Source organism: Hyperolius riggenbachi, chromosome 6, assembly GCF_040937935.1.
Source record: "Hyperolius riggenbachi isolate aHypRig1 chromosome 6, aHypRig1.pri, whole genome shotgun sequence".
In the NCBI taxonomy this organism is placed as follows: Eukaryota; Metazoa; Chordata; class Amphibia; order Anura; family Hyperoliidae; genus Hyperolius; species Hyperolius riggenbachi.
In genome coordinates, this window is record NC_090651.1 from 351,041,639 (window position 1) to 351,065,037 (window position 23,399).

Sequence of the window (23,399 nt, forward strand, 5' to 3'; positions counted from 1 at the left end):
ATACTAGGCTAACTGTACTTGCTATACTGGGGTAACTACTGGCTATACTGGGGTAGCTATACTTGCTATACTAGGCTAACTGCACTTGCTATAGTGTGGTAACTGTACTTGCTATACTGGGCTAACTGTACTTGCTATACTGTGGTAACTGTACTTGCTATACTGGGCTAACTGTACTTGCTATACTGTGGTAACTGTACTTGCTATACTGTGGTAACTGTACTTGCTATACTGGGGTAACTATACTTGCTATACTAGGCTAACTGTACTTGCTATACTGTGGAAACTGTACTTGCTATACTGTGGAATCTAAGAAAAAAGGGGGGGCTGCTGCCGCTAACACTAGCCACGCCCACTCACCCCTCCCACCCACCCCGCCCCCAGGGGGGCCCCGGAGAAAATTTTGGTCGGGATAGTGGGCCCCGGGCTCAAAAAGGTTGGGGACCCCTGCTTTATACCATTTGCCTACCTACACTAATTAGTTATGGGACAGCTGCTACACTCTCTGCTAGGGAGATTTTAATACCTCCTCCTCCTCCTCCTCCTCCTCCTCCCCCCTCCCTCCTCCCCCCTCCTCCCTCCTGAGTGGGCCACAGGGGGCCCGTCCCCCGCAGGTGCAGGGGCTGCATCTTGTATTGTTACGCCCGTGCTGTACATGGTTTATTGCAAGCTTTCTAAACGTTAAGTTTCTTCTTCAGGCATTATAGGTTCTGATCCAGTTCTGTATAATGCCTGAAGAAGAAACTTAACGTTTCGAAAAACTTGCAATAAACCACGTACAGTTAGTTATTAAAGGTATCACCGGAATCATCGTTTGTTGGTTTGATGTCTGCATTTCTGCTCCACACTTAACTTGCTTCACTCAGGAATCGTCCGAGTCTGCCTTGTCCGCAGCATCGCCGCTGCCCCCTAGTGGATAAATATGCCTCCTGCATGTGCATTGATACACTACCTGTCCTGTGTTGCAGTGCCAATGCGTCTTCAGAATCCCCTGCTCTCCCATTAGCGTATATAGCACATGGCGCATGTGTGATGTCACTATTTATATGTCCTATTCGCCAGCGGCGTGTATATCGCTAATGAAAGAGCAGGTGATTCTGAAGACGGATGGGCACAGCAACACAGGACAGGTAGTGTATAAATGCACATGGGGGGGGGTCACATTTATACGCTAGGGGGAATAGCGCCAGGGTTTAGTCGCTCCTCCCGATATCGCTCGTTGTTACTGCCACGTACCCGATCGACTGCAACGGTCCAACATCTTGCAGCATGTCCGATTGATACATGCGATCAATTTTGGCCCAAAATTGGTTGCATCGTCGAATCGGCATGCTCTTGGCGGCACCGATTTTCATCTGATTTGATAATAATTATCGAATTGGATGGTCGAGCGGCCGACAAGTCGAGAGATGTATGGTCACCTTAACTCTCTCATCCTAGAACTACAAGAAAGTCTAATGCCTGGCCATGCTAGGATTTATAGTTTGATGACAGTTGCAGAGATTATTTCCCATGCATTGCAATGCTCGGTGCCTGTTTAGTGTCAGCAGTGTAAGAGACATGATTTTGGAATGTGGGGCTCAGTCACTGCAGTCTTGCAGCCAGTGTGCCTCTCACGGGACAAACTGCGTCACGGGAAACATTCCAGGCTCACCAGCTGCCCGACTGCGGCGATATGAGAGTTATGGAGGAATTCTAAACTGGGGGAGGTGCAGCTAACATGACTTGTATATACTATCATAGCTGTGATTTCTAAACAGCAAAATCTCTTCGTTATTCTTGGTTCTCCTGTCTGCCTTTTATCCGAAAGGTGGTCACACACAATACAATAAAATGATCCAATTTTACAGCAATTTAAATAAAAACGATCAGGTGTACAAAAGAAACCATCAAAAGCTTTTTTTTTTATTTGAGTGCAAAATTTGATCGATTTTCCCATTTTTCTTTTTTTGATAAAAGTTCAGGAGTGGCGAATTTTTCTGATCACTTTTTATGAAAATTGAATGGATTAGGATAGATTGTAAATTTGCTACTTAATAGACTTAAGCAATTTTTCTGTGTTTTTTTTTATTTCATTTTGTTTCCAAAATTTGGGAGCTATTGAACGCACGTGTGATACGTTGGTGATATTTTTTTTTAAATGTTACAATCCATCAGAAAAAAATTTAATTTTTCAATTGAAAAGAATTATAAAAATTTGCATGGTTTGTGGGTACCTTAATGCCTGGTACACACCATGCAATTTCCCATCAGATAGGTCGAAACGATTATTTACGACTTATGGATCTGATTTCCAGTCTTTTTTTCTGATCGTATTTACATAGAAGTAATCAGAAAAGTGATCGGAAATCAGATTGGATCTGTCGGAAATAATCGATTCAACTAGTCTATCTATATATGGGAAAGTGCATGGTGTGTACCTTACATTAGTATGATATCAATATGGAAAAATAAAGTTGGCCATACATGAGGCGATGATGGGCAGATCAACCAAGAGACAAATTTCTGTCTGATCGAATCTCATCAGAGAGAGATCTGTACCCGCCCATACAACACAGGCCAGTTCACGAACGATTTCAGCATGAAATCTCTTGGGAATTGGCCTTGTGACGCCACATCCAACGCTTCGCCGCCCCTGCGCTGTCCCCCCTAATGTAAAATGTGCCCCCCCCCCCCAGTGCCTGGTGCAGTATACCTCACTTGTCCATGTCCGCCGCTGACTCCGGGCTCTGTCCTCAATCTGCATAAACGCGCACCACGTGGTTGATGGCGTTTACGTGGGCACTTGTATGACGTCAGACACGCGCTCACTTTACTCCGGCAACCATGTGGGGTGCAAACGGAAACCGTGAATGAAAATGCGATCGCAGTGAGATGCAAAAATGGCTGTGGCATTGAACGATCACGTGAGCGTCCAAGCCTTACACACCATGTTATTCTCCCGGTAAAACCAGATATTTGTAAATCTCCCCTGGGTATGATCTGTGCCAGCCTGTGGGTGACTGAAGACCGTACAGCGTGATGGGCACAGATGTCACCTGTTTTCCCTAATAATTCACAAACGCTGATCCAAATCATTATAAACAAGCAGGCTGATGACAATTTGTAAGCAGAATACCGACAAGGTCAGAACAGAGCCTATCATTCCTGAGCAAAAGAGGAAAGTGTTTCTGAAGGCATCTGAAAATACTATATACGTGAGAACAAATAGTAATAGTGAGTAGTGCAGAACAGATCTGTGACCAGCTGCTGTTGTCTCACAAGCCGGGACGAGGCAGAGGTGAGAGAGGCTCCAGCCTCAGGGCGCAGTGTAGGAGGGGCCACACAACTCACTCAGCTATCATTCCCCTATTGTGTTTGAAGCAGAGAGAAATAAGAAAAGGAGATACATGGCAGTGACTGCAAGCCAGATAACTAGAGATTAAGGTGTTGGGGGCCCTGAGGCACCTCTTAGTCTAATAGCAATCAGTGTGTGACGGCTGGGGTGGGAGGGATGGGGAGGGCACTTTGGTGTCTCAGCCTTGGGTGCTGGAGGACCTCGTCCCGGCTCTGCTTACAAGTACTTTTTATTGGAGTTTCTGCAGTGGGGCACCTCCTGCATGTCATTCTCCCCCAGCCCCATCCACAGGACAGAACAGGCAACTTGTACAGGGATCATTGCTAAAGAGGAACTTTAACTCAAGATTGAACTTTATCCCAGTTAGTAGCTGATACTCCCTTTCTCACAAGAAATCTTTACCTTTTCCCAAATAGGTCATCAGGGACATCTGCATGGCTGATTTTGTGATGAAACTCCTCCCACAGTGTGATGCCATGGCCATGGCCCTGACGGTTTCCTGTCTGTGAGCATTGTGGGAAATAAGCTAGCAGTATCTCCCTCTGTGAATATGAGAAAAACAACCTAGCCTATCACATTGTTAGTGGGGTATGTTTATAGATAAGAGCAGTTTGTGGTGTCCAGGTTTTTTTTTTAATGTTTGTAAAAATTATGTCCTGCAGGCTTACAAAACATGAATGAATTACAAGCCGAGTATCAATCATTTCTTGATCTAACCTATTTTTTTTTTTAACTTTGCAATGTGTTGATTCCTGATAACTGTCACCCAAAACGTAGGGATGGTCGAAAATGTGTTTTCTAATTCCGCGGAAATTCCGATTTCTGCCAATGCTGATTACAGTTTCGGCAGATTTCCTATGAGCAGTGATGTTGGCAAACACTTTGCCAGCGAATAGATATGGGCAGCCTGACCTCTGTACTGCTTCCGGGTCGCAATGACCCGCAGTATACGCATGCCCTGGGCCGGATGCGTTCATTAGTACGCTTGCCCTGGCCCGGCGATGCGGGTCCTTGATTGCGCACCTGTGGCCGGGCACGGTTTGTGATGTCACGCTAATGCGCAGAGCGTGCCCGGCCACATGAACGCATCCGCTCCAGGCAGGGGCGTAACAATAGACCCTGCAAGGAATGCAGCTGCAGGGGGGCCCAGAAGCCGCAGGGGGCCCCATGTGGGGAGAAGTTTATCTTCCCTGTCCTGAGAGACTGACAACAAAGGGCAAGGAGAGAAAAATATTTCTGCTCTCTGCACAGTTGTTCTGATGACTGCATCTGCTCAGCCACTGATAAGAAATCATACAAAGATTTGTAGACAATCCCTATTTAGTGTTCAGCATGGTCTTGTGTACAGCGCTGCTCTACCCCCAGCCTCTCCACCCCCTCCCCAAGTGCTGTGTCCTGTAGTGATGCTTGAGGAGAGAAAAAGCTTTCTATTCCCTGCAGGTTTGAGGTTTGGCGGGAAGGGGCCCAATCCAAAGTTTTGCAGGGGGGCCCAGTGATTTCTAGCTACGCCCCTGGCTCCAGGGCATGCGTACTACTGCAGGTCATTGCGACCCGGAAGTAGCACAGGGGTCAGGCTGCCCATAGCTTCACGAACTGCGGGCTACATCTCTACCTACGAGTCTTTTTTTGCATTCTCTAATTAGCCAAAAAAATTCTGAGTTGACTCAGAAGCATTGGACCCATCAGAGAATGCAGAATGTTACCGCGGTAATTGGAATACTATGGGAATTTTAAGCCAATCACAAGACTGAGAAATACTCAGTAGTATCCGAGTCTTGTGATTGGTGTAAAATTACCGCAGAAATCCAATTTTCACAATTCTGCATTCTCTGATTGGTCCAATGCTTCCGAGTTCTGAGATGGGGTGAAAATTATAGAGCTGCAGTAAATCAGATTTCCACAGAAATCTGACTCCTGTTTTCTGATCAGAAATGCGGAAAGTTCAATTCCGCTGAATCTGAATGAGCATTCCTATGAAAACTATTATAGCGATCGCTTGGGACAAGTATGAATTGTATTCAGAGCCGGGACGAGGTCCTCCAGCACCCAAGGCTGAGACACCAAAGTGCGCCCCTCCATCCCTCCACCCCAGCCGTCACACACTGATTGCTATTAGACTAAGAGGGCCACAGGGCCTACAACCTCCCCAACACCTTAATATCTAGTTATCTGGCTTGCAGTCACTGCTATGTGTCCCCTTTTCTTATTTCTTTCTGCTTCAAACACAATTAGGAATGACAGCTGAATGAATTCTGCGCCCCCTCCTACACTGCGCCAAGATGCATCGGCCCGGCCCTGATTGTATTTATGGAATGGACATTGGGCTGAGCGATTACCTCTTTGTTGTAGGACAGAGTCGCGGGCCGAAGCTTGCAGCAGCCATTGAGGAATAGCTGCTGGGGCCGGACTATACACAGAGAGAGGAGGTGCAACACATCACTTGTGGACAGTGGCGGCGCCAGGGGGGTGCTTGGGGGTGCTCGAGCACCCCCTAGAATTGTCCAAGCACCCCCAAAGCACCCCCTGGAGTGAACTGACTTCAGGCGTCTAAAAGACGCCAAGTCAGTTCACACACCGGCAGCACGGAGCAGCAGGCAGGGCTACGGTAAGATGGCCGCCCGGAGCCCTGTTCTGCAGACTTCGGGCGGCCATTTTCCCGTAGCCCTGCTCTCTGCATGCAGGCAGGAAGTCTCGTCGTGACGTCGGGAAGGAAGAGGATCGTGGGCGCGCGGGCGCTGCGCGCCACAATGAGGTCGGGACTCGGGACGGGAGGTCGGGAAAGAAGGTCTTCTGGCTGTAGGTGAGTAAATGGGTTTTTCTTTTCTTTTTCAGGTGATGCGGATTGTGCATATTGGGGTCATATCTGCTACGGATTGTGCATATTGGGGTCATATCTGCCACGGATTGTGCATATTGGGGTCATATCTGCCACGGATTGTGCATATTGGGGTCATATCTGCCACGGATTGTGCATATTGGGGTCATATCTGCCACGGATTGTGCATATTGGGGTCATATCTGCTACGGATTGTGCATATTGGGGTCATATCTGCTACGGATTGTGCATATTGGGGCGATATCTGCTACCGATTGTGCATGTTGGGGTCATTTCTGCTACCGATTGTGCATATTGGGGTCATTTCTGCTACCGATTGTGCATATTGGGGTCATTTCTGCTACCGATTGTGCATATTGGGGTCATTTCTGCTACCGATTGTGCATATTGGGGTCATATCTGCTACCGATTGTGCATATTGGGGTCATATCTGCTACCGATTGTGCATATTGGGGTCATATCTGCTACCGATTGTGCATATTGGGGTCATATCTGCTACCGATTGTGCATATTGGGGTCATATCTGCTACCGATTGTGCATATTGGGGTCATATCTGCTACCGATTGTGCATATTGGGGTCATATCTGCTACCGATTGTGCATATTGGGGTCATATCTGCTACCGATTGTGCATATTGGGGTCATATCTGCTACCGATTGTGCATATTGGGGTCATATCTGCTACCGATTGTGCATATTGGGGTCATATCTGCTACCGATTGTGCATATTGGGGTCATATCTGCTACCGATTGTGCATATTGGGGCCATATCTGCTACCGATTGTGCATATTGGGACCATATCTGCCACCGATTGTGCATATTGGGACCATATCTGCCACCGATTGTGCATATTGGGACCATATCTGCCACCGATTGTGCATATTGGGACCATATCTGCCACCGATTGTGCATATTGGGACCATATCTGCCACCGATTGTGCATATTGGGACCATATCTGCCACCGATTGTGCATATTGGGACCATATCTGCCACCGATTGTGCATATTGGGACCATATCTGCCACCGATTGTGCATATTGGGACCATATCTGCCACCGATTGTGCATATTGGGACCATATCTGCCACCGATTGTGCATATTGGGACCATATCTGCTACCGATTGTGCATATTGGGACCATATCTGCTACCGATTGTGCATATTGGGACCATATCTGCTACCGATTGTGCATATTGGGGCCATATCTGATAACGATTGTGCATATTGGGGCCATATCTGATAACGATTGTGCATATTGGGGTCATATCTGCTACCGATTGTGCATATTGGGGCTATATCTGATAACGATTGTGCATATTGGGGCCATATCTGATAACGATTGTGCATATTGGGGCCATATCTGATAACGATTGTGCATATTGGGGCCATATCTGATAACGATTGTGCATATTGGGGTCATTGGACGTGTTTTTTGTTAAAATCTGCTCACATTACGTGTATTTTCTTGAGAAAACCTGCACAATTATGTGAATTTTCTGGGAAAAGGGTCACCAAAACTTGGGCCCTCTGTCTTTGCGTTGCACTTTTAAAGGGAACCCGAGGTGAGAATAATATTGAGGCTGCCATATTTATCTCCCTTTAAGCAATACCAGTTGCCTGGCTGCCGTGCTGGTCCTCTGCCTCTTATTCTTTCAACCATAGACCCTGAACAAGCATGCAGCAGGTCAGGGGTTTCTGACAATATTGTCAGAACTGACAAGATTAGCTGCATGGCTTGTTTCTGGTGTAATTCAGTTCACTACTACAGCCAAATAGATCAGCAGGGCTGCCAGGCAACTAGTATTGTTTAAAAGGAAATAAATATGGCAGCCACCATATCACTCTCACCCTGGGTTCACTTTAAATTACAGTTAGCCCCGCCCTCATCCGGTCATGACCACGCCCATTTTTTCGCCGCGGCGCGCTTCGCGCGCCGCAGGTTGTGGCCACACCCATTTTTGGCGCAGGTCGTCAGCTCCCCCGGAAATTGGTCCAGCACCTGCATAGCACCCCCTAAAAAAATTTCCTGGAGCCGCCACTGCTTGTGGACGTTTTCATTGTAGAACAGAACTGCAGTTCCAGAGATGGCCTTGGTGGGGCGCTGTAGCTTCCCACATGTCTGCAGATGTGCAGCTAATATCTCAGCATTTCATTCACTGTAAGCCGGTGTTTTTACAGAACAGGTGGGAGTTTATAGAGGAATTGAAGTGAAAATAACAATGAATAAAATAACTTATTGTTTGCAATATTAATTTATAAATTATCTAGTCAGTGTTGGCCCATTGTAAAATCTTTCCTCACCCTGATTTACATTCTGAAATTTGTCACTGGTGGTGACAGCTTTAGTCCTGCCAGGTGATCTTTAAAGAATGTTCATTACTGAGAGTTCTATAGGGAGGTACTGTATGCTTGGCAGTTGGAAAAATCTGTTATTTTTTACAGTGCAATGAGGCTCACAGATGGTAACTGTACGGACCATGGTCATGGCATCACACAGTGGGAGGGGCTTCACCACAATATCAGCCATACAGACCCCCCCCTGAGATCTATTCAAGAAAAGGAAAATATTTCTCATGGGAAAGGGGGCATCAGCTACTGATTGTGGTGAAGTTTAATCTTTGGCTAAAGAAGTAACTTTTTTTGGGGGGGAAAATATATGTAGAAGCCCAAAACAAAAAAATGAATCAACTACAACATGCATACTTTTTCTCTCCTCCACATGGTGTCTGATAACATCACAGCCAGGATCTGAGGAATTGATGTCACATTAAGATTAGGAATGAGGATAAAACTGAGATTTCCTCCAGACATTAAAGGGGATTTACTGTGTAATGAGATGCGGATAATCCGATATCTCCTCCAGCTTCGACCAGAGAGGAGTGATGTCAGCAGCTGTAAGAGGCGGCTGCGAGGTACGGGAAGCCAAACGCGGCCGACATAGTGCGGAATACGCCACATCGGAAAGTTTTAATACCCCTCGGCTCAACGCTCTGCGACAGCCTCCTAAAATTCTTGTGTTGTTTTGCCTCATCAACACTCAGGCCTGGTGCACACCAAAAACCGCAAGCAGATCCGCAAAACGCTAGCGTTTTTAGCTGAGTTTTTTACTTCTTATTTTGAAGCGTTTTGCTAGCGTTTTGCGGGTTTTGCTGCGGTTTTTGGTACAGCAGATTACAGATATTGTTACAGTAAAGCTGTTACTGAACGCCTGGCAAACCGCTCTGATGTAGCATTTTTCAGAGCAGTTTGCGTTTTTCCTATACTTTACAATGAGGCAGAAACGCCTCCGCAATCCAAAATCTGCAGCAGCCCGGGAGTATGCGTTTCTGCAAAACGCCTCCCGCTCTGGTGTGCAAATACATTACCCTAGCGTTTCCACATCCGCAATCGGATCTGAAAACGCGACCGAGCCGCTCTGGTGTGCACTAGTGTTTCTCAACTTTTTATTGGTATGTACCCCTTTTAAAGCCCTGCACTCACCAAGTACCCCCTAGCATAGTAAACATTATCACAAGTACCCCTTGACAAATTATATTTAATTGTAGTACATGATAATTGGTTCTAAACAATTTCCAAGCATTTACTATTGCTTTTAAATTAGCTAAAATACTAATTTGGTCTTTAAATAAGATTTATGATTTTCTAAAAACTCTAAATTAGTTATTCTTGGTTAAGTATGTCAAGGCCGAGTACCCCCTGGAACCATCAGAAGTACCCCTTGGGGTACGCGTACCACACGTTGAGAACCTAGTGACTAGGCCATACTCCTCTCACACTTAGGGTGGCCACTAACGGTTCAATTTCTAGCGAAAAATCGTTTGAGCGGTCAGAAATTCTGATCGGATCGGTTGTAAATAATCTCTATTGATGGGCACAATCGATTACGAACGATTGTAAAAATAGTCATCAGATTGGATTTTTGTCAAACCAAAATTTGGATTTTCTTGTTGGTTGTGATAGATAGGAAGCAAAGATTGGTTCATTGATGGTGTAGTGAACGATTTTTCTTCTGATCAGAATTATCTGATGGCTCGAACAATTTTTCGCTAGAAATTGGAACGTTAGTGGCCACTAACGATCTATTATTGTAATCGTTCGTAATCAATCATGCCCATCAATGGAGATTATTTACAACCAATCTGATCAGAATTTCTGATCGCTCAAGCGTTTTTTCGCTAGAAATTGGACCGTTAGTAGCCACCTTTAGCGTGTTGCATCACAGGCCACTCCCCTCCACAGCTCGTCATGTGGCCATCAATCTCTATGAGACAGGCCACAGGCGTACGTTAAAAAGGGGCGCTGGGAAAAAAGGGCGCCGGGTTTTTAACGATAAGCATGGATAACGTTTAAAATTGTATTGTACTGTATTTCGTTTAAAATTAATGTTTTTTAAAGTTTTAAATCATTAAATAATGTGCATTAAATCGGCAATTGTAAAAACGTTAATCTTTCGTTTAAATAGTGAAACGTATAATAACGTTTAAAAAAAATTACTAAGTAACCCTCCCTGTACCTACCCCTAACCCCTAGACCCCCCTGTTAGTGCCTAAACCTAAGACCCCCCTGTTGGTGCCTAAACCTAAGACCCCCCTGTTAGTGCCTAAACCTAAGACCCCCCTGTTGGTGCCTAAACCTAAGACCCCCCTGTTGGTGCCTAAACCTAAAACCCCCTGTTGGTGCCTAAACCTAAGACCCCCCTGTTGGTGCCTAAACCTAAGACCCCCCTGTTGGTTTTTTCGTTTAAAAATAATGTAAAAAAAAAAAAATAAAAAAATAAAAAATTCTGTTTTTCGTTTAAAAATAATGTTTGGGAAAAAATATTGTACTGTTTTTCGTTTAAAAATAATATTTAAAAATGTATAAATCATTAAATAATGTGTAATCATGAGAAACAGTAATAAAACATTAAGTCTCCGGGCGCCGCTTTTAAAACGTTAGTTTTCTCCGGCGCCCTTTTTTCCTATCGGGCGCCCATTAAAAGATATTTATTATAGGAGTGAATGGCGGCGCCCGATTTGTCCACTAGCCTCAGGCGCCCGAATTTACTGTTTCCGGCCACAGTGCCCGTGATGAGAAGTTATGCGTTCTGAAGTGGTCCGGCCGTCACAGAAGCAGCAGCGCCTTGGCCCTGGTGTGTGCAGTCCAAACAATGTGCGACTCCATGGGAGTCAGTGGCACTGTGAACAATCTTTATAGCTTGTAGCTGTAGCGGCACACATGTGCGGATGGGGGTGGGGGAGATTGCTGTGATGTAATTCCTTTCCAGCGGTTAGTATTTCACTGCGGGGTCATACAGATTTCCCTGCTGGCACAGTGTGCCGCAGGGACTGATCTGCTTGTAAGTGCTGTGCAATGCGGTAGTCTCCTCCGCCGCACGCAAATCGCATCGCACTGAGTGTAATGACAGAGAAAACAGGATTTGAGCTTTTTTTTAAACATAAAGAAACTAAAATAGTATGTTGCTATGCTATATAAATCAATTATTGCAATCGTAATTGCAAAAGGACACAATCATGACAGGATGGGCAGAAAGATGCCTCTTCTAAAGAAATACATATGAAATGGCACCTGAAGGACTGTGAGAAGCAAGGTTCTCTGGTCTGACCAAGATTGAATTGTTTTGTTTCAGTTCTAAGCATAATAACTGGAGGAAACTAGTTGCTGTTCATGACCGGAGCAGTATCCTCCCAACTGTGAAGAGTGGTGGTGACAGCATCAAGCTCGAGGGATGTCCTTCAGTACCAGAGGCTGGAAGAATTGAAGCCAAATGAACAAAAGGTAGGGAGATGTCCTTAAAGTGTTCCTGAGGGAGATGGGGGACTAAAAAAATGTACACACACCTGGGGCTTCCTCCATCCCCCTTTCAGGTTGTTCGCTCCCTTGCCATCCTCCTGCGCCACCTGAATCCTCTGTTAGCCAGCCTGGTAAGTCCTTCAGTCGGGGTCAGTCGGCGCATGCGCAGTCTGTCTCCATGCTTGCTCCCATCGCCGGGAGCAATCTACGTCTGTGCAGTATTACTGTGCAGGCACCAGGGGCGTAACTAGACTTAATAGGACCCCCCTGCAAAAGTGATAGCATGGGGCCCCTTTGGTCTCCCGAACCCTATGCGGGTCATGTTATCGGAAGCCAGAAAATGGCAGCAGAAAGTTTGGATCTGGATGCAGGAAAAAAATTATACATGCTCCCGCCACTCTGTATGGTGGACATTGGGGGGGAGGGATGTTTTTTGTGAGCGAAAGGGGTGTTTTTTTTTGCTAATCTGCTGCACTTGCGGTTGGGGAGAGGGAGGAGGAGGGCCCCCCAAAGCCTGCAGGCCCCCCTGCAATGTCAGGGGTCGCAGGGGTGATTGTTACGCCCATCGCAGGCACAGAATGCTCCCTGCCACAGGGGCCCGGGCATAACTGGGCCCTGCATGCGCAGTATGCCCTAACTGGAGGAAATACTGGGGAAGCTAGCGGAGGATCCAGGCAACCCAGGAGGACAGCGAGTGAGTGAACAGCCTGAAGGGGGCTGAAGGAAGCCCCCGGTACGGATACATTTTTGTATTCCCTTGTCTCCAGTTTCCTTTGGTGAAAACATGATATCAAGGAGGCATGAAAAGGGAATAAAACAATTAAAAACTGTTCAAAAAGAGGATAAATGGAGGCCTTATCTTTACGAAAGATTATAGAGAAGCCAGGTAAAGAACAAAGGGGTATTTTATGAACTTGCGACGAGTATTGTTGAAGTTGTCCAATTTAGCAGAGTATCAGCAGAAGTCTGTGGGATCAGCAGTGAGAGGGTTACCAGTTCCGGCACCCGGGAGGGACGTATCGGATATCTGGACTCGGATTGGGTGTGGAGATTAAACCGCTCAGAGTCCAATTCTTCCCCGCGGAGGACTTTGGAACCAGGAGGCAAGCAGCTGGAGGAGCACCAATTGCTGTACCGATGCCCATAAGATATACATCTCGTTCCGCCCCTCATACACACTCCATAACGCTCAGCGCTAATCTGTGTACAGGCTGGAGATAAGACTTCGCTGCAAGGTCATATGACGGCAATGCACAGATACCACTAACTATCACTAAGCAGCATGTTAAGCCTCATACACACACTAGAGCATACATGTCAAACTACGGCCCGTGGGCCAAATGTGGCCCTCAGAGCCATTAAATGTGGCCCTCAATTGGTTTCCCCACTTTGCATTATGTATGGCCCACTGTAGACCACCAGGCAAGCTATATGGGGGAGGTAGGGGAAAAACGTTAAACACTAGGGAACTGTAAAGGGGAGGGTGGGGGTCTCTAGACACCAGGGAACTGTATTGGGGAGGGAGGATCACTAGACACCAGAGAACTGTATAGGAGTTGGAGGGGGCCATTAGACACCTGGGAACCTTATAAGGGAGGAAGGTGGCCAGTAGACATTAAGGATGGCCTGTGAGCTGTGACTAGGTCCCAGTGTACAATTTCGTCCCACTTTGTATTTGAGTTTGACACCCCTGCACTAGAGGGTGCACTGCTGAGGCAGCCGGTCTGGGCCACACCTGCCGAGAATCTAGCGAGTGTACAGCAATCACACCCACAAGGCAAATCTAGGCAGTTGCTTAGGGCCTGGAGAGAGTCTGGGGCCTGGTGGATGCTAGTCCCCACCAAATCCTATTATTAAAATGTGATCATCAGCTGTGGACAAAAACTGTTATCTTGCCCAGGGCCCCATTTCATATTAATCCTTATCTGTGTTCATTCTGTTCTGTCTGCCGTCTGTAAGTCCTCCCACAACCTTCACAGCCTGATGTCGGCTTTCAGTTATGGTGTGCAATCTCGGTTTACAGGCGATCTGCACATCCGCAGTCCGGCTCACCTGATGGTTGTGTTGGTGTCCCACAGCGATGGCGGCTACCGTCTGCGCCTGGAGCTGGGTCTTCACCTGCGGGGACACGATAAGGGAGAAGGAGAATATTAATGGCTTATAATTTGTGTCCCCCATTGTCCCCCAGTGCCACCACGTCACATATTCCACCATCCTCGCCAGGGAGGGGCAATAACTCTAGCTTTCATGCAAATTATATGCAAATATATGCAGTTTGTAATTAGGTCAATCAAATGCACTTCCAACCTTCTATTACTTATGTGTTTAACTTAACAGTTTTTTGTTAATCGCAGTTCGGCACAGGTCTTGTTTTTCTATATGCATTTAAAGAAAACCTGTATTGACAAAAAACCTCCCCTGGGGGGTACTCACCTGGGGAGAGGGAAGCCTCCGGATACCAAGTCTCCCTAACACTGCTACTGGCTATAGAGCGCGTCCTAGGGGCTGCAGTTCTGGCGCTTTGAGTTCGCCAGGAGAAAAGCGCGATATAAATGTTATTTGTCTTGTCTTGTCTACTATTGAGGCATCCTCCATCCTCCTGTGTCCCACGACGGCGGCGATAAAGCTCCCCGAACAGCGGGGATGTAAATATTTACCTTCCCGGCTCCAGCGCAGGCGCAGTATCGGCTCTTTGCTCGGAGATGGGCGGAAATATCCGATCACTGTCTGGCCGCTCAACTGCGCAGGCGCAAGTCTCCAGTGCCTGCGCAGTAGAGCGGACCCGACGGAGATTGGCTATTTTTGCCTATCTCCGTGCGGAAAGCCGCAATAGTGCCCCCCGCTGGAGCCTGGAAAGGTAAATAAATCAGCGCTTATCACCTCTTGTTAGGCTTGTCGAGGGAGGATTCCGGGACGCTTCGGGGGAGCCAGCGCTGGACTGCCTGCAGCTACAGGGGAGGGGGAAGCCTCATTGGGACCCTGAATCTTTCCCCTCCCGAGGTGAGTACCCCCCAGGGGAACTTTTTTTTGATACAGGTTCTCTTTAAGGCCTGGATCCCACTAGGAATCACTGCAGCACTTCAAAACCGCCACAGCGCCGTGTGCAGTGATTCCTATTGCGATTGTGATACCCCGCCGCTTAGAAGAGATGTACAGTGCTTCTAAATAGTGATTTACGCATTTTTTTTAACAAAACTTTATTATAATTACCAGGTGTCCGACTTCCATCTGTAGCCCCGCCCCCTAAGAGGTCATAGGTGCTTCTCTATGACCAATCAGAGAAGCGCCTGTGACCTCCTCCTATAGGAGGCGGGGCTACGGACGGAAGCAGGAAATCTGGACACCTGGTGAGCGTTATAAAGTTTATTCAAAACGTAATCGCTCTTAAATACTTTAGCAATGAGCGCTAACAAGCTCAAAATGCTGCTTTTAGGGGGTACTTGAATTGGCCATAGTCAATACAAGTAGTTATTACAGTAAATAAATCATATATAAATCTGTCTGAATATGTAGTTTATCTAATTAAAAACAAAGTAATATGTCACATGCATTTATACAGAAAATATGTAGGGCACCTAGAAAAACAATAAAAAAAAATAGGCTGAGTAAATTAAGCACATTTTTCAATAGAAAAATACATAGATTTACACAGATCTGTACATCAGTCATGAAAGAGGGACAAATGAGGAGGAAAGAGGGACAGAGGGAATGGGTTCCCAAAGAAAGGAAGGACAGTTGGGAGCTATACTTAAAGGGGTACATCTTGTATAATGTTGAAAAACAGTGATTTGGGGAACAGCAAGCTGCTGAGTCATTGTGAAATGTGTGCAAAGTGAACTGCTGACTGACTGCTTGTGTGATATGCGGTGGTGGGGGTGGGGGGTGCACGTGAGAGGCCTCAGATCTGGTGTAAACTGGCTGGCTGAGGAGGAAACAGGGAACGTGTGTGGGGGGGAGAGAGGGGCGTCACACAGACAGATGCAAACATCGCTTTTGTTTTCGCACCTTTCATAGCTCAATGATCTGGCTTCACACTTGGAAAATGATTAATAGATCACAATGACACAGCGGGAATGTTTACTAGAAACCGATTGTGCGTAATATCTGCCTGTGTCACCCAACCAAATAACGAGAGCCAACTTCACAGCTGACCGACCAATCGCAGCTTCTGTTCATACAGGAGGGGGGTGATATGGCACCTGCCATGGAGGGCTGAGGATTGTTGCTGATCTGAGTATTTCACAAACTGCTGATCTACAGGGATTCTCACACATAACCATCTCTTGGGTTTATAGAGAACAGTCCAAAATAAGTGACATCTACTAAGTAGATCCTGCTGATGTCGCCTGCATAGCGCTGTAATGTGGACATGCGTATGGAAACATTACTGAATTCACCAAGAGGCACCGGTTTCCCTACGTCCATGCCTAGTTGCGCTCATGGCCGGTTCTTTCATAAACAAGGTGAAACACTTGCATCAGACGTAGAGATTACAGGGGCAGCATGTTTGTACTGTGTTTACACAAATAGCATGCAATCAGAGTAGGAGGAGAAGTGAGAGGAGAGCGAGGTGAAGAGGTCATCATTGGGGAAAAGCAGCTTGTTGTGCTGTGTGAGGAGTCTGACAGTGAGGAGGGGGGAGGCAGGAGAGCAGCAGTGTTTTATTTGACTTGCACAGCAGAAGGGAGGAGGTGGCACTCCTGACTAAGGCATAAATGGAGTAGTCGAGGGTGAGCAGTTTGTTTGACACAGACTCATAGCCAGCCAGTGTGCTATTGTGTCGAGCTGCAGCATGTCATGTGAGAACATTAAATGAAGCAGATCATTCCAAATCGGGGTGGTTAAAAAAGTCTAGACCCAGGGGGCGGTTGCGCTTCTGACAGTCAGGGCTTGCTGGTATGTGTGGTTGCCAGCTGTGACTGTTTGCTTGAAGGGACTCCTAAAATAGCCCAGCAGCGACTGAGCTTGATTGGCTCAGTTTCATGTCATTTGGAAAGTCAGGATTCAGGTTCATCTCTTGGGATGATCAGATGGTGGCAGAGGCAGGGTGGGAGTTGGACTGGCAGCCTCCGGGATGTCGGCCAGGCGGAGAAAGGTGACACGTTGGATGTCACTCACAGCTGCCAATCAGAGGAGGTCAGAGGCGGCCAATGTTGAGGTTATGACAGGTCAAATCAGGCTGCAGATCAGTTACGGTGAGGAGAGGAGGTGCTCCGCCCACCACAGCACAGTATACGGCCCATCTAATGCTGGGGGGGGGGGGGAGATATAAAGAGGTGCTCTGCCCATACACAGCGCAGTATACGGCCCATCTAATGCTAATGAGCAGGGGAATATAAAGAGGTGCTCCGCCCACTACAGCACAGCAGGCGGCCCATCTAATGCTAAGAGGGGGTAGAAATATAAAGAGGTGCTCCGCCTATACACAGTGCAGTATGCGGCCCAACTAATGCTAATGGGTGGGAAATATAAAGAGGTGCTCCGCCCATACACAGCGCAGTATACGGCCCATCTAATGCTAATGAGCAGGGGAATATAAAGAGGTGCTCCGCCCACCACAGCACAGCAGGCGGCCCATCTAATGCTAAGAGGGGGTAGAAATATAAAGAGGTGCTCCATCCGTACAAAGTTCAGTATCATTTTTTTCAACAATCCAAACTATGTTGCCTGGTTTCTATTGTTCTCCAGCCTCAGTACACCAACCTCAAAGCAAATGAAATTTACACCTGCGGCAAGGTGGTGGTTTCAGGCAACAGTACTCCTAACGTGATACACAGGGTACTGTTGCTAAGGCTACAAGGCGCCCTTTTTTCCTGCTTCTGTTATTTCAGTTTTCCATGCAGCCTTAATGTATTGACATTTCACAAAAACTTCAGCAAAATCAGCTGTTTCCTGCTGTAGGGAATGCAGTAATGCTTATTGAAAGTGGACCTGAACTCTTACACAGGACAGAAGGAAAACACAGAGAAATGCACCCGGTGTGTATTTAGAGAGTTTAGTCTAATTCCGCCTCATCTATGAATAATCACAACTGTAATTTGGTCCCTCAGCTGTGTCAGTTCAGGAATCTTGACAGTCCTCATCAGAGCAGCTAGTTTGTTAACACAGAATTTTAACCCTATGCCGTCTTCCATGTGAGCAGGAAGTAGACACACTGCAGATTTATCAGCTGTAACAAAGAAATGTTTTTCTTTAAAGGTTATTATGCTGTTGCTTATCTTTTAGAGCACAGAGGAAGTCCTGAGTTCAGGTCCGCTTTAAGCTCTGGTTGCATCAGGAAGCGATCCGCCTCCTCTGTGTCCCCAGAACCGGCCGGTCCTGTTTGTCACACAGAGGCCGCCTCATTGTCACCTCCCGCTCACACTTGTGTTATTGTTGCACTTGTGTGTTAACCATAACCGGAGAGCTCTCAGCTGTCGCCAACGTGGCCGGCTGCCAGATGTGCCTAAACACTCCCAACAGAGGTCGCCTTCTAAAGTGAATGGGAACTGCATTTAAAAAAATGAGACACTTACCCAAGGAGAGGGAAGGCTCTGGGTCCTATAGAGCCTTCCTGCTCCTCTCCTGGTCCCCTCGTTCCAGTGCTGGCTTGCCCGGTAGCAGTATTTGACTAATTTATTCAAATACTGCTTTACCCGGCCGAAGGAGGCTTCAGAAGTCTTCAGGGAGCCCGAGTGCTCCTGAAGAAGGGCGGCCCTGTACTGCGCCTGCGCAAGCACGCTCTCTTGCACGCTCATGCCTGTGCAGTATGGAGCCGCACGTCTTCGGGAGGACACGGCTCCCGAAGACTTCCAAAATCCAAATACCCTTTCGGCGGGGGATTGAAACGGAGGGGGAGCCAGCACAGGATAGAGAGCACCGAGAGAGGAGACGGAAGGCTCTATACAACCCAGAGCCTTCCCTCTCCTTAGGTAAGTATTTGCTTCATTTTTAAAAAAATGCGGTTCCCATTCACTTTAAAGTTTATGGGTTTTATGTATTTATTTTTCAATTTACAGTAACCGGAAATCAGCAAAGACTGATCCAAATCTCTGCACAGGACTAAGCACACTGAGGCCTCGTTCACATTGCGTTCCGATCGCGTTAGCGTTGGACGTTTTTTTAAGCAAATTTTTTTCCCTTCCTGGCAATATTTGTTCGTTGGACGTTTTTGTAAGCGTTTTTGCAGAGCGATTCCGTTTTTTCATTGGCAGAGCGTTTAGGGAAATCGCTAGCGAGCACTCCCTCAAAACTGCCCTCAGGCCTCACTCAGACTCAGTGGAAATTTTCCGGAAATAAAGCCAGTTCCTACAGATACTCCCATCTTTTGTTTGTTCGAGTTCTAGCGAGGTTGTCCACATTCTCTCATGGCAACTGTACTCCAAACAGAGTACACAAAGTCTTGTTGCAAAGAATTTGAGTTTCATGTCAGATAAGTATAAGTTGATATGAGAAGAAAATTAAAAAGATTTGTGTATCACCTGTTTATGTTAACTTCATAACAAAAGTGGAAAGACCCATCTAAGCCGGCCATACACCATACAATCTGAATTGTACAGCCCCCCACATCTATGTAGTATGAGACCCACAGATTGAGAATATTTTGATGGGGATAATGTTTAGTACACACAATGAAATTTTCTGATCACTTGTATACAAAATCAATCAGAAAAACGATCGGTAATCAGATCGGACCTGTCGGAAATAATCAAATCGACCGTCAGTCTGATGGAAAATTGCATCATGTGTACTAAGCATAAGGTTTGAGGCTCAGCAGTGGACCCTCCAACCCTCCTTCCCCCCCAATCTCTTGAGATGGCACATTGCCCTCCTGTGCACAGAGGAGGTACTGCACCTTTCCGGTGGTTGGGAAAAGCGCAGGGATCAGTGCTGGACAGACAGAGGGAGGGGCTGCCAGTTAGCCTGATACACACATTGGCACATTTTTCACTTTCATTAAAGTGGACCTGAACTCTTGCACAGGACAGAAGGAAAGTATAGAGAAATGCACCTTGTATGTATTTAGAGGGTTTAGCCTGTCTAATTCCCCCTCAAGTTCTGAGTTCAGGACCGCTTGAGAGCTTACCTACACTATCTGTTCATAGTGTTCACAATCTGTTATAGGCAGCATGGTGACATAGTGGATAGCACTCTAGCCTTGCAGCGCTGGGTCCCTGGTTTGAATCCCAACCAGGGCAATATCTGCACAGAGTATCCTCTAGGCCAGGCATGGGCAAACTTGACCCTCCAGCTGTAGAGGAACTGCAAGTCCCACAATGCATTGCAGGAGTCTGACAGCCACAGTCATGACTCATAAAGGCAAATGCATTGTGGGATTTGTAGTTCCTTAACAGATGGAGGGCCAAGTTTGCCCATGTCTTCTCTAGGCACTCATTTTTCCTCCCATGTCCCAAAAACATACAGAGAAGTTAATTGGTTTCCTCCTGAGGCCGGGCGCACACACAGCAGAAACGCTAGCGTAGCGTAAAAAGCTGTGTTTTATGCAGCAATGTTAGTCTATGGGACGCAGAAGAAGCTGCGTTGCGCTGCGTTTTTACAGTATACCTTTCGCAAACGCAGGCAGTTTTGCATATTATGCAGGCAGGCTGCCAAAACGCACATAATAAAAGTCTATGGTGACGCATATGAATAGCGTTTTGCATGCGTTTTCTGATAAAAAAAATAAAGATCTCTGATGTGTTTCCAATTCCAGTTGTCTTTCTAGTGATTTGAATAAATTTATATAAAAACCGCATACAAAACACATATGCGTTTTACATTCGCAAACCGTCAACGCATGCAAAACGCATCTGCGCAAAAAAATGCAAAACACAACAAAAACGCATTCGAAATTCACAACTGCACCATCCTAAAACGCTACTTTTTCATGCTTTGTCATATGAACCCAGCCTAAAAAAACTGGCCCTAGACTACGACGGCCATATGACTATGGTGGGATTAGACTGTGAGCTCCTCTGTGGACAGTCAGTGACATGACTATGTACTCTGTAAAGTGCTGCAGCAGAGATCAGTGCTATATAAATACACAATAATAATATGGTGGGACATTAGACTATGACTATGGTAGGATTAGATTGTGAGCTCCTCTGAGGACAGTCAGTGACATGACTATGTACTCTGTAAAGTGCTGCACAAGATGTCAGTGCTATATAAATACATAATAATAATATGGTAGGACATTACACTATGACTATGGTAGGATTAGATTGTGAGCTCCTCTGTGGACAGTCAGTGACATGACTATGTACTCTGTAAAGTGCTGCAGCAGAGATCAGTGCTATATAAATACATAATAATAATATGGTAGGACATTAGACTATGACTATGGTAAAATTAGATTGTGAGCTCCTCTGAGGACAGTCAGTCATAAGACTATGTACTCTGTACAGTGCTGCAGAAGATATCCCGGCTATATAAATACTAAACAATAATAATCTGTTGGTCCTCATACTACAGGGAGGTGGTAAAATTGCTCAGTCACTGGCCAATCAAAATTGGATGTCCAGGCTGCAGCAGATAGGCTTATCACCGCTCACAGCTGAGCTAAATCTACTGCTCGGTTTCCCCCAAATAAGCAAGAACAGCACTGCAGCAAGCTACAGGGTGTATGAGGGTACCGGAGATCCGGCCTTCACATCCCGCCGTCAGCACATAGTTTGTGTAGCTTTCCTGCCATAACTCACATCCTGATAGCTTCACTGTCTGGTTTCCCAGAGTAGAAACAACAAGTACTAGCATGCCCAGCAGTGAGAAATATAGAGTGTCAGCTCCTCAGGATAGAAGCAGAAGATGGTCCTGTGCCAGAGATACTAGAGTCCTTACTGCAGACAGATCTCATGTGCGCAGAATGCTGCTGGGTGTACAGCACAGTATGGGAGTACCTGACCTCTGCATAGCTCATATTGGTGGGCAGTATAGCAAGGAGATCAGTGTAGAGAGCTGGCCTATAAGGGGAGTGCATAGCACTTTCACCTTTTAACGCTGCTTGAGTGCGTTTCCGCCAGGTAGTCCAGTTTCCTCTCACATCCCAAAAACATACAGTTAGGTTAACTGGTTGCCTCAAAACCTGGCCTTGGACTACTATACAAACATAAGACAATGACTGACTATGGTAGGCGTTAGATTAAGAGCTCCTCTGAGGACAGCCAAAGACATGACTATGTACTATGTAGAGTGCTGCAGAAGATGCCAGTGCTATATAAATACATAATAATACTATGGTAGGACATTAGACTATGACTATGGAAGAATTAGACTGTGAGCTCCTCTGAGGACAGTCAGTGACATGACTATGTACTCTGTAAAGTGCTGCTGAAGATGTCGGTGCTATATAAATACATAATAATACTATGGTAGGACATTAGACTATGACTATGGTAGGAATTAGATTGCGAGCTCCTCTGAAAAGAGTCAGTGACGTGACTGTGGTGATGATTAGCAAACCATTACTGTCTCTCTGCCCTTCTCACCCAGTGGAGGTCTGTATTATGTGATTATTATACTCACAGTGCTAGATTGGGGGGGGGGGCATGACTGAGATAAGTTACAGAGAAAGAACCTATAGTGGAATGTTGGGAATGTTATATAGAGATGACCTTTATGTACTACAGATAAGCGCAGCAGAGAAGTTGGAGATTGGTCACATGTATCACACACAGAGTTATATAGTGAGAAGTGATCAATGTAAAGGGGGGGGGGGGGGGGTCAGTATAGAGAACATACAGGGGCTTTGCATTCAGGGAATAGTGCTTACAGAGGGAGACTACAGGCCCCATATAGAGGATTGTGTACAGGGGAACGGCAGAGGGAAAGCAGAGCACAGGCATGCATTGTGTGTCAGGAAACCATACATATAGAAGGCAGACAGAGGGCACATATATACAGGGGCATTACATAGAGGGGCACGGCTCAGCATAGATCAGTGTTTCGCAGCATCATTACAGCATGTACCCATTTAATGACCGTGTTAGCGGAGTACCCCCTAATGTAGCGAACATCCCAGGTACACCCTGAATGTATGTATATCTGTCCATCCATCCATAATTGTGTATACATACTTATCAAACAGTCCTTCATGATCTTAATGAAATGACCGCTCCAGCGAAAAAAGTGAGTGCTTAGAATCTGACAGAACCCAACAGATCCATCTCCTCATGGGGGATTCTCAGGGTTTTCAAAAGCATTTCTGGAACCGGAACGGCTGTTTAACTGCCAAAATTGTAAGATACCAGCCAACCTCACTACTCACTTGCACACTACTTTGTCAGTTGGACTTGTAACAGCTATTCAAAAAGTGCTTTTGAAAACAAAGAAGACATTGAGAATCCCCCATGAGGAGATGAACTAGTCCAAAACCTGTCGGTTCTGTCCTTTAAATGTACAGATGAAAATTGTAATATTAGATTATCATGCAAAAGTCCATTTATTTCAGTG

The 23,399-nt window shown here is 46.2% G+C and overlaps 1 protein-coding gene across 1 annotated transcript in view; it reads right to left on the reverse strand.

Annotated features, from left to right (window-relative positions):
* The window catches only part of SLC25A34 (solute carrier family 25 member 34), a 37,265-nt gene that overhangs the window by 10,889 nt on the left and 2,977 nt on the right, over positions 1–23,399 (reverse strand). Inside the window, exon 2 of the mRNA XM_068241653.1 lies at positions 14,019–14,084. Coding sequence (XP_068097754.1) covers positions 14,019–14,084 — 66 coding nt within the window. The remainder of the gene's footprint in view (positions 1–14,018; positions 14,085–23,399) is intronic.